This window comes from Giraffa tippelskirchi, chromosome 10 (assembly GCF_054371585.1).
Source record: "Giraffa tippelskirchi isolate mGirTip1 chromosome 10, T2T-mGirTip1v1.2.pri, whole genome shotgun sequence".
Taxonomy (NCBI): domain Eukaryota; kingdom Metazoa; phylum Chordata; class Mammalia; order Artiodactyla; family Giraffidae; genus Giraffa; species Giraffa tippelskirchi.
This window is the reverse complement of record NC_137284.1, coordinates 89,334,503-89,349,853: the sequence shown is the minus strand read 5'-3', so window position 1 is coordinate 89,349,853 and position 15,351 is coordinate 89,334,503. Positions and strand designations below refer to the sequence as shown.

General features: G+C 42.8%; 1 protein-coding gene and 1 long non-coding RNA gene across 5 annotated transcripts in view; one reads left to right on the top strand and one right to left on the bottom strand.

The window, feature by feature from the left end:
• The window catches only part of MAGI2 (membrane associated guanylate kinase, WW and PDZ domain containing 2), a 1,446,920-nt gene that overhangs the window by 53,915 nt on the left and 1,377,654 nt on the right, over window positions 1-15,351 (bottom strand). For 2 of the 4 annotated variants that reach the window (XR_014067178.1, XM_081535658.1), the window contains one exon: window positions 14,386-14,474. The exons of the other annotated variants lie outside the window; for them this stretch is intronic. Coding sequence is in view for 1 of the 2 variants with exons in the window: in XM_081535658.1 (XP_081391784.1) it covers window positions 14,386-14,474 (89 nt within the window). In the remaining variant the exon portion in view is untranslated. The remainder of the gene's footprint in view (window positions 1-14,385; window positions 14,475-15,351) is intronic. 4 annotated transcript variants of the gene reach the window in all.
• Window positions 4,049-11,049, top strand: LOC145524126 (uncharacterized). Its single transcript, XR_014067218.1, has 3 exons — window positions 4,049-4,162; window positions 8,525-9,987; window positions 10,782-11,049. It is a non-coding gene; the product is annotated as an uncharacterized LOC145524126 (long non-coding RNA).

The following is a 15,351-nucleotide window of genomic DNA, read 5'->3' as shown; positions in this document are numbered from 1 at the left end:
TCTGACTTCGTCTACCCTCCTGTGAGAATGCAGACACTCTGCCCCAGTGGTTTTACTTTCCAAAGTTATCCTGAGGAGCTAAAGATGCATGGGAAGATGTAGCTGCTGCTGCTGTTGTTTAGTCAGTAAGATGTGTCTGACTCTTTGCGATCCCCTGGACTAGCCCGCCAGGCTCCTCTGTCCATGGAATTTCCCAGGCAAGAATACTGGAGTGGGTTGCCATTTCCTTTTCCGGGGATCTTCCTGACTCAGGGACTGAAACTGTGTCTCTTGCATTCACCTGCCAATGTAGGAGACTTGGGTTTGATCTCTGGGTTGGGAAGATCCCCTGGAGAAGAAAATAGCAACCCACTTCAGTATTCTTGCCTAGGAAATCCCATGGACAGACGATATAGCCACAAAGATACTCTTCAGTAATTTTCACAATAGTGGACAAATCAGAAAAAAAACAAGAGAAGTTCAAATAGGAGATTGGTTGAATGATAAACCTTTATAACAAAGAGCTAAGCAGTTGTGCAAAACGATGTGTAGAAGGGTATTTTCTATTGTAGAGAGGCACGCAGATTGGCAAATGAATCAAGCAGGTTTCCAAACAAAATGGTTACATTTTCAAGAGAGAGGAAGACGTTTTTCCTTCTTTTGATAATTTCTTTGAGATATTCTATAACTAGTATGTATTATTGTGTTAAAAACAGTAAAAGTTATCTTAAAAACTGATGCCCTTTGCGGCATCACTGGAGGATAAATGCAGCCACAGAATGACAATAGGAACAGTTTCACAATTGAGATTTAAGATCCGTCCTTTTCTTAATTTCTGTCTTGAGAGTTCATTTCTGAATGTTAGCCATTCATGAAGGCGGTGCCCTGGAACACTTGGTGAAGAGACCCAAAACAGAGGGAGTCCCAGGGTATGGCGTCTCTGAACTAGCAAGTTTCCAGGTGAGGGTCCCACCTCTCTCCCGCCTCTGACTTTCCTGGTCACACTGGTCCCAAGGGTGGGTGAGGACCTGGGAGGACAGACAGGTCAGGTACCTGTCGCAGCAACATGTTCTGTTCGGAGATGGGTAAGTGAAGCTAAATGTTTTCTCTCAGGAGAAATCTATTAACTAGGCATTTGGAAAAATATAGTTGACCTCTCCCTGTATTTTTTCCTCTCGAGTCTCTGGCCTGGGCAGCAGTTTGTGACTCACTTCCCCCACACCCTGTCCTTTCCCTGCTTTGAAGTGGAGGCATCCATTTTCTGGGGTGGGTGGACTGAGGACAGATCAGATGGAGAAGGGTGATGAGAAGTGAGCAAGCAGGGAGAAAAAAACTTTCTGCTGAAAATTGTTTACCCTTTGCTAGGAAACAGAGGTGATCGGGTTTTTCGGCGTTCTGTTCAGCTGTCCAAACTGAATTTCCAGCTGCTGTGAGGTGTTAAAGGATAAGTTCTAGCTTTTTGAGTTTTCAAGAGCACACATCCTCCTGTGGGGTCTGCCTCAGAATCAGCTGGATCCAACACTATGTTCTTTATGAGTTGACTTTACTTTGCACCTTCTCTTACATATATATATATATATATATATATATATATATATATTTATTTATTTAAATAGAGAAGTTTAGTATAAACATAGGCAAAAGGTGTTGCAGTTAGTTAAAAGAATGTACTTTCCACAGACTGGAAGGGTAGCAATTCTCTTTAAAAAAGTCTCCCACACATCCAACTTACTCTTTTGGGCATCCTCATTTCAGTGTGCGTATGTACTGTGTTCTCATTATTTTTAAGTTCCTTCTCTTAAGTTTGTTCTCTTTTTTGTCTTTTTCCTAATAGACCATAATCTCCTGGAAGGCAGGGCCCGACTGCTGCTATATGTCCTTTCTAGTCACTCACTCATTCACTCACTCATTCATACAATGCAGCATAAGGCACCACTGGGTATGAAGTTCAGACCCACTGAGCTGGCAGTCGTGGCTTCTGTCCTCAGGAGGCAAACAGTTCTCTCAGGGGCCTGCATGGGGCTCTGGGCTTGCTAATTGATGAAACAAATAATAACCCCACAAAAACTTTCATAAACAAGGTCACAGAAAGGCACAAAGGATGCCATGCTCTTCACAGCACATTTTGCAATAGCTAAATAACCTGGGAAGGCATTTCCACTTCCATCACCTGTCACTGTGGTGAGGGCTGCAGCCCCCACAGGAAGCTCCTGATGGATGGGGATGCTTTCGCCTTGTCATTGAGTCACTGAGCTTCTGGGTGGGGAATGAGGGCTGTGTATTCTATTAGCATTTGTCTGTTTTGATATCTCGACTGGCAGGACAATTGATATTCCTCTTCCCCAGTGAACCTGAATATTGCCTCAAAGAGGCCTTAGTGAAAAGAGGTGGGATGCAAAGGAACGGAAATATTTAAATGATCTCTGAAATGTCATGAGACTCTGGAATTTCCTTTTTTACACGTGCAGTCCTACTTCCTTATTGTCCCAGTGGAACCCCAATGCTACCCTATTCCAAAATCAACCAAAAGCAAGAACCTAAACAGCAGCAATGAGAGAAGCAAAATGGAAAACTCTGTAGAGGGAGAACAGATACTGATGTCATTCCTTCAACAACTCCTCCCTCCAACTGATGGCTCCTTTAAGAAACTGAGGCTTCTCATCTAATGGCCCTGAGGGAAGCACACTTCAGCACATTTTACAAAATAAAGCTCAAAGAGAAGTCCTCTGTGTTTTGAATTACTAAGCCTTAGAGATGCTGGTTCTTATAAGAGCCCTATGTGGTGCTTTTGTTTGTTTTGTTTTTTTTTAATTCGTAAAACTGAATCTTAATCATTTTAAACGTACACTATGGTACTGTACATCCTCTTCATGGATAACAGGCTTGTCATAGTGAAAGGGCTTGTGTAACTCAATGAAGCTGTGAGCCATGCTCTTCAGGGCCACCCAAGGCAGATGGGTCATAGTGAAGAGTTCTGACAAAACGTGATTCACTGGAGGAGGGAATGGCGAACCACTCCACTATTCTTGACATGAGGACCCCATGAACAATATGAAAAGGCAAAAAAAAAAAATAAAAAAAAGATATGACACTGGAAGATGAGCCCCTCAGGTTGGAAGGTGCCCAATATGCTACTGGGGAAGATTGGAGGGCAATCGTTAATAGTTTCAGAAAAAATGAAGAGGCTGGGCCCAAGTGGAAATGACACTCAAGTTGTGGATGTGCCTGGTGATGAAAGTAAAGTCCAATGCTGTAAAAATCATAAATCAAGATCAACTGGACACGGTCAAGCAAGAGATGGCAAGAGTGAACATTGACATTTTAGGAATCAGTGAACTAAAACGGATGGGAATGGGCAAATTTAATTCAGATGACCATAGTATCTACTACTGTGGGCAAGAATCCCTTAGAAGAAATGGAGTAGCCTTCATAGTCAAACAAAAGGGTCCATAATGCAGTACTTGGGTGCAACTTCAAAATGACAGAATGATCTCAGTTTGTTTCCAAGGCAAACCATTCAACATCATAGTAATCCAAGGCTATGTATGTCCCAATCACGGATGCTGAAGAAGCTGAAGTTGACCAGTTCTATGAATACCTGCAAGACCTTCTAGAACTAACACCATAAAAGATGTCCTTTTCATCATAGTGGATTGGAATGCAAAAGTAGGAAGTTAAGAGATACCTGGAGCAACAGGAAAGTTTAGCTTTGAATACAAAATGAAGCAGGGCAAAGGTTAACAGAATTTTGTCAAGAGAACACTGGTCAAGCAAACACCCCTTTCCAACTACACAAGAGACGACTCTACACATGTATATCACCAAATGATCAATACTAAAATCAGACTGATTATATTCTTTGTAGCTGAACATGGAGAAGCTCTATATAGTCAGCAAAAACAAGACCTGGAGTTGACTGTGGCTTAGATTATTAGTTCCTTATTGCAAAAATCAGGCTTAAATTGAAGAAAGTAGGAAAAACCACTAGGCCATTCAGGTATGACCTAAATCAAATCTTTTATGATTCAACAGTGGAGGTGACAAATAGATTCAAGGGATTAGATCTGGTAGACAGAGTGCATGAAGAACTATGGACAGAGGTTTGTAACATCGTACAAAACCATCTCAAAGAAAAATAAATGCAAGAAGGCAAAATGGTTATCCGAGGAGGCATTAAAAATAGGTGAGAAAAGAAGATAAATGAAAGGCAAAGGAGAAAGGAAAAGATACATCCAACTAAATGCAGAGTTCCAGGGAATAGCAAGGAGAGATAAGAAAGTCTTTTTAAAGTGAACAACGCAAAGAGATAGAGGAAAACTATAGAATGGGAAAGACTAGAGATCTCTTCAAGAAAGATGGAGAGATCTCAAGAAAGTTGGAGAGATCAAGGAACATTTCATGGAAGGATGGGCACGATGAAGGACAGAAATGGTAAGAACCTAACAGAAGCACACTTGATTAAGAAGAGGTGGCAAGGATACACAGAAGACCTACACTAAAAAGGTTTTAACGACTCAGATAACCACAATGGTGTGGTCACTGACATAGAGCCAGATATCGTGAAGTGCGAAGTTAAGAGGGCCTTAGGAAGCATTACTACGAACAAAGCTATTGGAGGTGATGGAATTCCAGCTGGGCTATATCAAGTCTTAAAAGATGATGCTGTTTAAAGTCTGCACTCAACATGTCAGCAAATTTGGAAAACTCAGCAGTGGCCACAGGACTGTGAAAGCTCAGTTTTCATTTCAATCCCAAAGAAGGGACTGTCAAAGGATGTTCATACTACCATATAGTTGTGCTCATTTTGCATGCTACTATGCTCAAAATCCTTTAAGCTAGGCTTCAGCAGTACATGAACTGAGAAATTCCAGATATACAAGCTGTGTATAAGAAACTAGGTGTGCCGTTTAAAGGAAGAGGAACCAGAGGTCAAATTGCCAACATCCGCTGGATCACAGAGAAAGTAAGAGAATTCCAGGAAAACATCTATTTCTGCTGCATTGACTACTCAGAAGCCTTTGACTGTGCGGACCGTAATAAACTGTAGAAAATTCTTAAAGAGATAGGAATACCAGACCACTTTACCTGTCTTCTGAGAAACCTGTTTGTGGGTCGAGAAGCAACAGTTAGAACCTTACATAGAACAATGGACTGGTTCAAAATTGGGAAAGGAATAAGACAAGGCTGTATAATGCCATCGTGTTTACTTAACTTATATGCAGAGTACATTATGAGAAATGCCAGACTAGATGAGTCATACACTGGAATCAAGACTGCCAGGAGAAATATCAACAACCTCAGATATGTAGATGACACTACTGTAATGGCAGAAAGTGAAGAGGAACTAAAGAGCCTCTTGATGAGGGTGAAAGAGAAGAGAAAAAAAAGCTGGCTTAAAACCCAATATTCAGAAAACTAAGATCATGCATCCAGTCCCATCACTTCATGGCAAATAGATGGGGAAAAAGTAGAAGCAGTGACAGACTTTATTTTCTTGAGCTCAAAATCACTTCAGATGGTGAATGCAGCCATGAAATTAAAAGACACTTGCTCCTTGGAAGGAAAGCTATGATAAACCTAGACAGCATATTAAAAAGCAGACACATCACTTTGCAGACAAAGGTCTGTACGATCAAAGTTGTGGTTTTTCCAGTAATCAATTATGGATGTGAGAGTTGGACCATAAAGAACACTGAGTGCCAAAGAACTGATGCTTCTGAACTGTGGTGGTGAATACTCTTGAGAATCCCTTGGACTGCAAGAGATCAAGCCAGTCAATCCAAAAGGAAATCAACCCTGAATATTCATTGGAAGGATGGATGTTGAAGCTCTTATACTTTGGCCACGTGATGTGAAGACCCAACTCATTGGAAAAGACCTTGATTCTTGGAAAGATTGAGGGCAGGAGGAGAAGGGGGCGACAGAGGATGAGATCATTAGATAGCATCACTGACTTAATGGACATGTATTTGGGCAAACTCTGGGAGACAGTGAAGGACAGGGAAGACTGGCATGCTGCAGTCCATGGGGTCACAACTGGTTGGACACAATTTAGCCACTGAACTGCAACAGCAACAGTACTGTTATTTATACACAGTCCTCTAGAACATGTGTTTCATCTTGTAAAACTGTTACCCTGTGCCTGTTGAACAATGCCCCTTACTACCCTGAACCCCTGGTTAACCACCATTTTACATCTAAGACTTGACTACTTTAGTACCTTATATAAATGGAATCATGCAGTATTTGTGTTTATATGATTTGCTTATTTCACTTAGCATAATGTCCTCAAAAGTTTCATTCATGTTGTTGCATGTGTCAGGATTTCTTTTTTTTTTAAAGACTGAATAATATTCTACTTTTTTATCTATTTGTCCAAAGATGGGCATTTTACAGCCTCTTAGCTATTGTGAATATTGTTGCAATGAATTATGAGTGTGCAAATATCTTTGAGATTCTGTTTTCATTTCTTTTGGATATATACCCAGAAGTGAGAATGCTGGATCATATGGTAGTTCTATCTTTAATCTTTTGAGAAATCTCCATACCATTTCCATAGTGGCTGCACCATTTTACATTCCCACCATCAGTGTAAAAGGGTTCTCATTTCTCTACATCCTTGCCAAAAACTTGTTATTTTGTTTTTTGTTTTTTTTCCCCAAATAGTGGCCAAACAGATATGAGGTATATTTCATTAAGGTTTTGATTTGCATTTCCTTGGTCCTTAGTGATACTGAACAGCTCATCATATGCTTATTGTCTATTTGTTTATCTTTGTGGTCCAACCATAACACAAGCAGGGGTTTCTAGCTAGAGCTTCTGTGGGCCCCACAGCTTTGGGTATGGAAAGACTGGAACCTTATTTCACTGTATTTGACAGCTGAAAGGCAATCAACATTTCACTTCCATGCTGAATAAGCAGTGAGTTTTGTTGTTGTTGTTTTTTTCCTGGCCATTCCCTAAAATTTCACTTTGAAAACAAGCTAAAGATATTGATTTCTGTATGCCCAGGGGTGATAAGCTATTGATAGAAATAATAGGAAAAGGCCAACTGAATAGATGTATTTCACTTGTAAAATATAATTTTTCTCCCTCCTGGCACTTGATATGAAAACACAGAGACATCTTAAATATAAAAAAGAGCTATTAAGATATCCTGCTACATTTTTTCTGTTAGTAAATTTTCATAATGAATTACAAAATGACCCAATTCAGTTTTCAAAGGCACTGTTAATAAGAGGTGATCTTTCTTCAGAAAAACCTTGTATATGACAGCAACTCCAAGTAGTCCTGTGAAAAATGGTTGTGTCCATACATTAATGGTGAGGTGATGAGGGACAGCAGGTGCTGTGTACCTGCTTACCAGTCACAGGGTAAGCAAGCCTGGAGCGGGTGAAGAGGCAAATTCTATATTCTCAGTCTCGTTTCCTGACCTACCCTTCAACCCCAATTTTCTGGGCTCTTCCCTGGAGACCCCATCTGCTGAAGCCACAGGGCTCTGATTCACTTCCTTGTTGTGAATCACTATTTAAATGTCCACACACATCTTGAAATTCCACACGGCTTTTTATCCCAGATTAGTTCATTCACTTACTTTCAATGCTAGAACTTGAAAGGAACTGAGACATCAAAAAACCAAATCTTATCCTTTGCACAGGTGAGAAAATGGAGGTCCTGAGAAGTTAAGTAACTCTTGAAAGGCCACCCAGTTTGTCAAAGGCATCATTTTTGAATTTTCCTTTTTTTTTTTTTCCCCTTGACAATGGCTGTGCCATCTTCCCAAATACTTGGGATTTTGGGGAATAATTTTTGAGTTCTCCTAATTTTTATTCCCTTTACGTCAACAGTCACCAAGTCTTAATGATTATTCTTTCAAGACTCTTGATATTGTCACTTCTGCTATCTTCAGCACCTCATTACCCCCTCCTTGAATTCCCTAAGTTAATGTAACAGCCTCCCTATATAATATTCCTACTTATCTGACCTATTGGTGACTCTCCACTCAGGCTGCTCAGTGCACTGACTTGGGGCATGTTTCAAAAAAAAAAAAAAAACAGCATACCTCACACTATCATCACTCCTGGCACCAGTCTGTTTTAATTGGTTTGGGGAGGAGCCTCTATTTTTTTAATGAAGTCCCCCAGGTGATTCTAATGAGTAGCTGGATTGACATAGGTCACAGCTACCCATGAAAAAGAAAACACTCTACAGAAACAAAACTTAGGGTGAAGTGAAGTGAGAGTCACTCAGTCGTGTCCGGCTCTTTGCAACCCCATGGACTATACAGTCCATGGAATTTTCCAGGCCAGAATACTGGAGTGGGTAGCCTTTCCCTTCTCCAGGGATCTTCCCAAGACGGATTCTTTTACTGTCTTAGCTACCAGGGAAGCCCAAACTTAGGTTAACCAGAGACAATTACCTGGAATGTTCAATTAGCCAGTTTTTCGCCATTCAACTCTGAACAGAAAGCAATATATTACAAGAAAATAAGCAAAATAATCAGGAAGTTATTAACAAACAAATAAACATCTGCTTCTGATTTCAGTTGAGATGGTCAGTGGAAATTTGGGCCATCCTCCTGTGCCTCCAATAAAAGCCTGCGTAGAAATTTGCTCACTTCCTCTCACGAGCGCACCAAAATAACAACTAACTGCTGAAGAACCATCAATTAAAAAGACTGGAATCTACAAAAAATGATATTCTACACCTAAAAACATAAAGAAGAAACTGCAAGACGGTAGGTGGGGCACATGTGTGATATAATCAAATCTCATACCCCACAGGTGGGTGACGCACGAACTGGAGAACAATTAGGTCACAGAAATTCTCCCATAGAGGAGACAGCTGAGCCCCACGCCAGGCTCCCCAGCCTGGGGGGTCTGGCATTGGGAGGAGGAGCCCCCAGAGCAGCGCTTGAGCACACGAGTCCCACAGGAGGAGAGGAAACAGAGACTCCACTCTGGGAGGGCGCCAAGGTCTCAGGCCTGGGCCAGACCTACCTGCTGGTCTTGGAGGGTCTCCTGGGGAGGCGGGTGCGGCTGTGGCTCTCTCTCTGGGTTCATAAAAGCTGGTGGTGGAAATATCAGGGAGTGTTCCTCTGCTTGAACTCTTAGTGGAGGCAGACATCCAGCTGGAGTAGTTAGGACCAAGACCTGGCCCCACGGAACAACATTTAGGGTCATGCTGGGACTCCTCAGGCCAAACAACCGATAGGACGGGAACACAACCCCAACCCAGCGGCAGACAGGCTTCTTTTAAGACGCCAGTGAGTAGACACGCCCTTAACAAGGCCCGGCCCAGCAGAGGGCTAAGACCCAGCCCCACCCACCAGTGGGCAAGCACGGCCCCTCCCACCAGGAAGCCTTCACAAGCCTCTAGACCGACTCTCCAGCAAGGCGGCAGACACCAGAAACCAGAAAACCATAACCCAGCAGCTTCCGGAAGTGAGTCTGGAAACACCGGGGACAGGCTGGTCCCTGGGCCTTTGAGTGATCGAGGGGAGTGAGGTGCTAGGACATACAGCACACCCCTACAGAGGGCCACTTCTCCAAGGTCAAGAAATGTAAGAAACCTTCCACATACATAAAAATACCAGTAGAAATTTAGCCCAAATGAGATGGCAGTGGAACAAGATAAAGCTCCAGAAGAACAACTAAGTGATGTAGAGATAGGCAATCTACCCGAAATTTGATATAGAATGATGACTTAATGATACTGCAAGACTTATGTACTCATTCACGTACTTGTTCACTCTCTCTGCAAAGCATTGTTTTAAGAAGCCAAGGTAATAACCAGTGTTTGAATTCCATAAAAGGGATAACATGTGAACACCGATAACCATGTTGCAAAACAGTGAGAAGGAACAGAAGAGATGTATGAGAAGCGATGGGACTTCAAAGGACTAAGAAATTACTTCTGATTGATGGATTTGGGGAAGGATTCATGGAGAAGGCAACCTTCAACCTGGATTTTGAAGGAGGACATGGTTTGGGGAAAGGGTTTTCCAAGGTAAGGGATCAGCATGAGCCTAACCATGAAGGTGGAAACACAGGACGATGCCAAGTGTTTCAGCAGCACAGATGGGTGAGAGGATTCTGTGGGAGAGGAGAGATAAGACAGATTTGAATGGGGCTGAATCAGGGATTCTCTGAGGACTCATTTAACTGTGTATGTGTGTGTGAGAGAGAGAGAGAGAAAAGTCTCCAAGTGGAGCGGTCCTTTAGGATAATCGATTGCTCTGCATCAGTGATCAGGGAAGATTTACCATAGTAGGGAAACAAGCAGAGGCTATTTCTCCCTGTAGAATGGGCCTGAACAGGAATAGAGCGACAGGAGGAAAGGAGGAGAGGGCCCTTATGAGAAACGGGGAAGTACAGTCACTTGAACTTGGGAACTGGTTGTGTGTATATACATACATACATATATATGAGTGTGAAGGCACTCAGATGGTTTTGAGCTGGGCAACAAGGAGGGTTAATGGTTTCTTAATTAATAGGTGATTCAAGAGGAGGAATTTAGGAGGAGAGATCATGAATACAATTTTGAACACACACATGTGGGGCATCTGGAGAGAAATGTTGAGAGGGCAGGTGGAAGTCTTGGGAATGAAGTCAGAGATGGCAAAACAGACATCAGAGTCATCTGTATGGTGGTGACGGGTGGAACCATGAGAACAGATGAGGTCCTGAGGGAGGGGTTGGGGATGGGGTGTCACTGCATGAGAAGAGAGTTGAAGGAGACCCCTGAGGAGCAATCAAAGAGGAAGGAGAAAATTCAGCTAATACACTGACCACTAGTCTCAGCTTACAGGCCGTCCCAAGGGGATGAAGGGTTGACTCCATCACTGGATGTTGTTACTATGGTGAGGCTGGTGATCACTGAGGGGACGCTTTTCACTGGAGTCCTGATGATGAAATCCAGATTTCAAATGCCGAGTGTGTCAGGGGAAAAGGGAAACTCAAGAGCATGCCCATTCTCAGGATACTGTGTGCCTCAAGCCAAGAATGTAACACAGTACATTTGAGAATGGTTTCAACAAGATGGTGATTAAAGAGTATTTTTTGTAAGCAATGACCACTCTGTTTTTCTTAAACATTCCCTACATACAGAGTTCCTTTAGGGTAGAATTGGTGTCTTATTCATCTTTGTATCCTACCCCTGCCCTCTGAAAAACCAAACCAGAAAAGCCAGGCCTTTGCCCCATGACTGGATCTGAGCACCCATGGTCTCGCTGAGTGGGTTCCCAGTGTGGCTCCGACCGTGGGGCAGTGCGTGGGGAAGCCCTCTGGGGAGGTCCCTGCAGAGCAGCAGCTGAAGGCCCCTTCCCACCGTCCTCACAATGTTAGCATTAGTGGAGTGCCGTGCGCCTGCATTGTGCTAAACCCGCAGCAGAGTGCGGTTCTAGGCCCTGCCCCTCGCCTTTGCTTCCTAACTGCCTCCCCATTCCCTTTCAAGGCAGAGGTCTTTCTCCCTGTGGCCTCCCTGAACCCCCACCCTGGCTCCCCTCCGTCTTCTCTTCTGGAAGAGATCCCTGGCTCTCAGACTGCCCTCTTCTGGTCTTCTTTGCTGACTTCCCTCACTCGCCACTCAGATGTGACTGTGCCTGGCGGATTCTCCTCTCCTCTCTACGCAGCAGGGTCTCTTGGGGAGAGCTCGTCCCATTCCAGGATGGTCCCTTCCAGGTCTCCCAAAATGCTCCGCCTTTGAGCACCACATCCTAGTGCCCTGCCCCTGGCCTCTTCCCCTGAGGGTCCTCTAGGCACCAGAAACTCACAAATCTGAAGCTGACCTCATCATCTTTGTTCCTAAACTTGCTCCTTCACCCATGTGGCATCATCTTCCACTTAACTCCGGCCACAGCTCTGCTCCCTGAACCCTTCCTTTGTATTCACTATTGACCAAGCTTTATTTCCATCAGTGAAATGCCTGAGGTATCTCTGAAATCTATTTCCAATGTGCTGTTTCCATCACCACTTCCCTAATTCTGGTCCTCACATCATTTGCTTCAAATTTTACAATAACATTTTAATTGCTCCCAGTTTCCTATAAAAAGCCATTTTAAATACTATTGAGGCACAATTCCAAATACAGATAGTTTCACCCTTCCACTTAATTTTTTTGATGACATATGATTATATAAAATTCAAATTCCCTTGTGTGGCATAGAAGGCCCTTTTCATTGAGCCCCATTTTAATGTTCTTTCAGTCCGTCCCTCCCCTTTTCCTACTTCTCCAGTATAAGAGCCACTGTACCTCCTGCCCACACAAGTGAAATCATACTTGTCACTTGAGGCCCAGCTAACATGTCACCTCTTAGGTGGAGTAGAATCTTCTACAACTCTGCTCAGCAGATTTCAGGTGCTGTGTCCCTTGGGCTCTTGGCATTCCTTTGCTGATACTATCCTTCCTTTTCCCCTTACCTCATTCTCTCCCCATCACTCCTCCTTGCTTTCGAATGCATAGAGTGAGAGACTCTCTCATCAATCTTTATCTCCCTAGCACCAAGCAACGTGCCTGATAGATGTTGGTGGAACTGAACTGAGACCACAAAGAGCCCTCCAATTCTTTTGTTGTTGGTTTTTAGCTTTTTAGCTAATGACTGTAGTGAACTGATTCAGGACACCTTACCTGCATGTATTGCAAACTAGTTAAAGTAAATTATATGACAAGCATATATACTTCTTTTGTCAGAAACAGAAATCTATACCTCTTTAAAGCATGGTCACAAGACTAGATGTCCCCAATAATGATTCCATGGCTTTTTATTTTTTCCAGTACATTGCAACTGTCTTCTTTATGCCCTAATTTAGGTTTTCCCTGATCAATAACTTATCCTTGAGAGACACTTTAGAGAAACAATTCATTTAAAACTTATGTCTTTGTAGACATCTTCAGGGAATTATTGTGATGGGGGGGTGTGTGTAGACACATATCCACATAAATGTATTTGATAAGGAAATGTTCAACAGTAGGCCAATTCAATCAGAGAAGGCAATGGCAACCCACTCCAGTACTCTTGCCTGGAAAATCTCATGGACGGAGGAGCCTGGTAGGGTACAGTCCATGGGGTCGCTAAGAGTCAGACACGACTCACTTTCACTTTTCACTTTCATGCATTGGAGAAGGAAATGGCAACCCACTCCAGTGTTCTTGCCTGGAGAATCCCAGGGACGGCAGAGCCTCGTGGGCTGCCGTCTGTGGGGTCGCACAGAGTCGGACAAGACTGAAGCGACTTAGCAGCAGCAGCAGCAGGCCAATTCAATAATTCACTTAGAGAATAGTATTTCCTTTCATTCTTAATTCAAACCAGTCCTAGATGGCAACTAGCAGGGTTATTAACAATTGAAAAATATATTTCAGAAAACATTCAGAAGACCAACTTAAAAACCTTTGTTGGAGAGATGCTTAGCCATGGCTGGGAAAGTGTAAGGGGGGGGTAGAATCGAGTCAGAACTGAGAAGTGTGTCAGTCTGACTCCTGTTTCCATGGCAAACCGTGGGGACCGAGCATGTGCATCAACTACTCCTGAAAAGTTAAACCGACATTTTAAAATTGCAGTTTTTAAAAACTGTGATGGTAGTCACAGATCTACTGCAAGATTTGACAGTGGACATGGGGGCTGCTCTAGGGATGTAGCTGAGGGGTGAAAAGTTGCTTGAACCATATTTGCAAAGGCTGTTATTTATATTTTGCTTTATTTGTGTGTGTGTATGTATGTATGTAACATACAGGATATTTAATTTCCTTAAGAATTTTTACCAAATGTTACACTAAAATACAGCACGAGAATGTTCACTTTGAAATCGTTAGATACAAACTTAGGACTACTTAAAAAGAAATCATAACTTTTTTCCCCTTAAACTCGGTGCATCACTTAGTATGGACAGGGAGAGTTAGAAGATCCTGTCCTGAATGAATAACTGGCACACACAGGTTGGGGGATAGCACAACACCGGGGGAGTTCTGGGTTCCTAGGGCTAAGATGTCTGATGACTGTGGCTCTCTCTGTCTGGTATAGAAAGGGTGGCCTTGTGGGAGCTGGCCAAACCAAACGTGGGCTGAGAGAAAATACATTTTGTTTTTCTGCACTGACGCCCAGGGATTGCTTTCTGAAGTGTGTGTGCGGAGCTCGCCCAGTGCTGCCTCTGCCGTATGTCCCCTCCCAGCCCTTCCTTCCTGGTGGGACCATACTGGGCTAGAACCCAGGAATGAGTGCATCTCTAAATTTTCCTGAATCCACAAATCTTATCCTCACCACTTATAAGGTCTCAGCTATAAATATTTTCCAGAGCTCTAGCAGTAATTAGACAAGCTACTATGAAAGATAGAGCATTATACATCAGTTAAAAACATATGCAAAATCAAAGCTCATTAGAGAAAGATAATATTCATGCAGATTTTACAAACCGTGTCTTTAGGGTGGCCCAATAAGTAGAAATATGGGGACCCATGCTTGTCACTTTTCATGCACATGGAGAGACTGGAAGGTACCATTCCTAAAGGAAGGGGAGGAACAGCCTAGGACCAATCATTAGAATTAACAGAACCAGTGACAAAGATATAGTATTACTGTTAGAATCAAGATTGCTTAGTATGTTTAGAGTAGCTGTATAAAAATTATCTAGGCAGTAAGAATAAAGACTTTAAGTAAAGCTGACCCTATTGAGCATGCAGCAAGTGAAATTAGTGAAAGACTGAGCTACATGTGTATTCCAAAAATAGATTTTTTTCCTCAAAATATTGAGGGCATCCTGAGGTGCTTTTAAGGAGGCACACATGTTTAAAACATCTTGAAATCATAATATCAGAATTTTTGCAGAATTTTCTCATAATTAGAGTGTTTCAGTGAGACCAGCTGTCATTTGAGAAGTCACAGTAATCATGTTTCTCAATTTTGAAAAACCCTCAAATTAAAGCCATGGTTTACCTATGTTTATGTTTTCTCTAATAATCTCATAAATTCTTATAGCTCATCTCTTCTGTAACATTTTGCTCATTTAGATTCAAACTTCACAGTTGACTTGCTGGCCGTAATTGTTTTCTGGAAAAAAAGAGAGCTGAAGAAAACACAGCCAGGTTTTGTTCTACGTGGCTGTACTCGCCTGTCCAAGGGCTGTGCTCTGAAACCTGCCTCTTAGCGGCTGCCTTGGTCTAGGCCTATCTCAGCTCCTGGGCTTCAGTTCTTTACCGACATAAAGATGGTACTAGAAATTCTGGGCTGTCAGTGATCTCCACCAGACAGGCTCCGGGAGATGTAATAACCAATCCCTGCAGCACTCAATGCCATGTTGTCTTAGCTCCATACAGTGTGAGGTAGAGGGTGATGTGGGGCTACTGGATCAGAAGCACTGGATCCACATAGCTCAGACATTT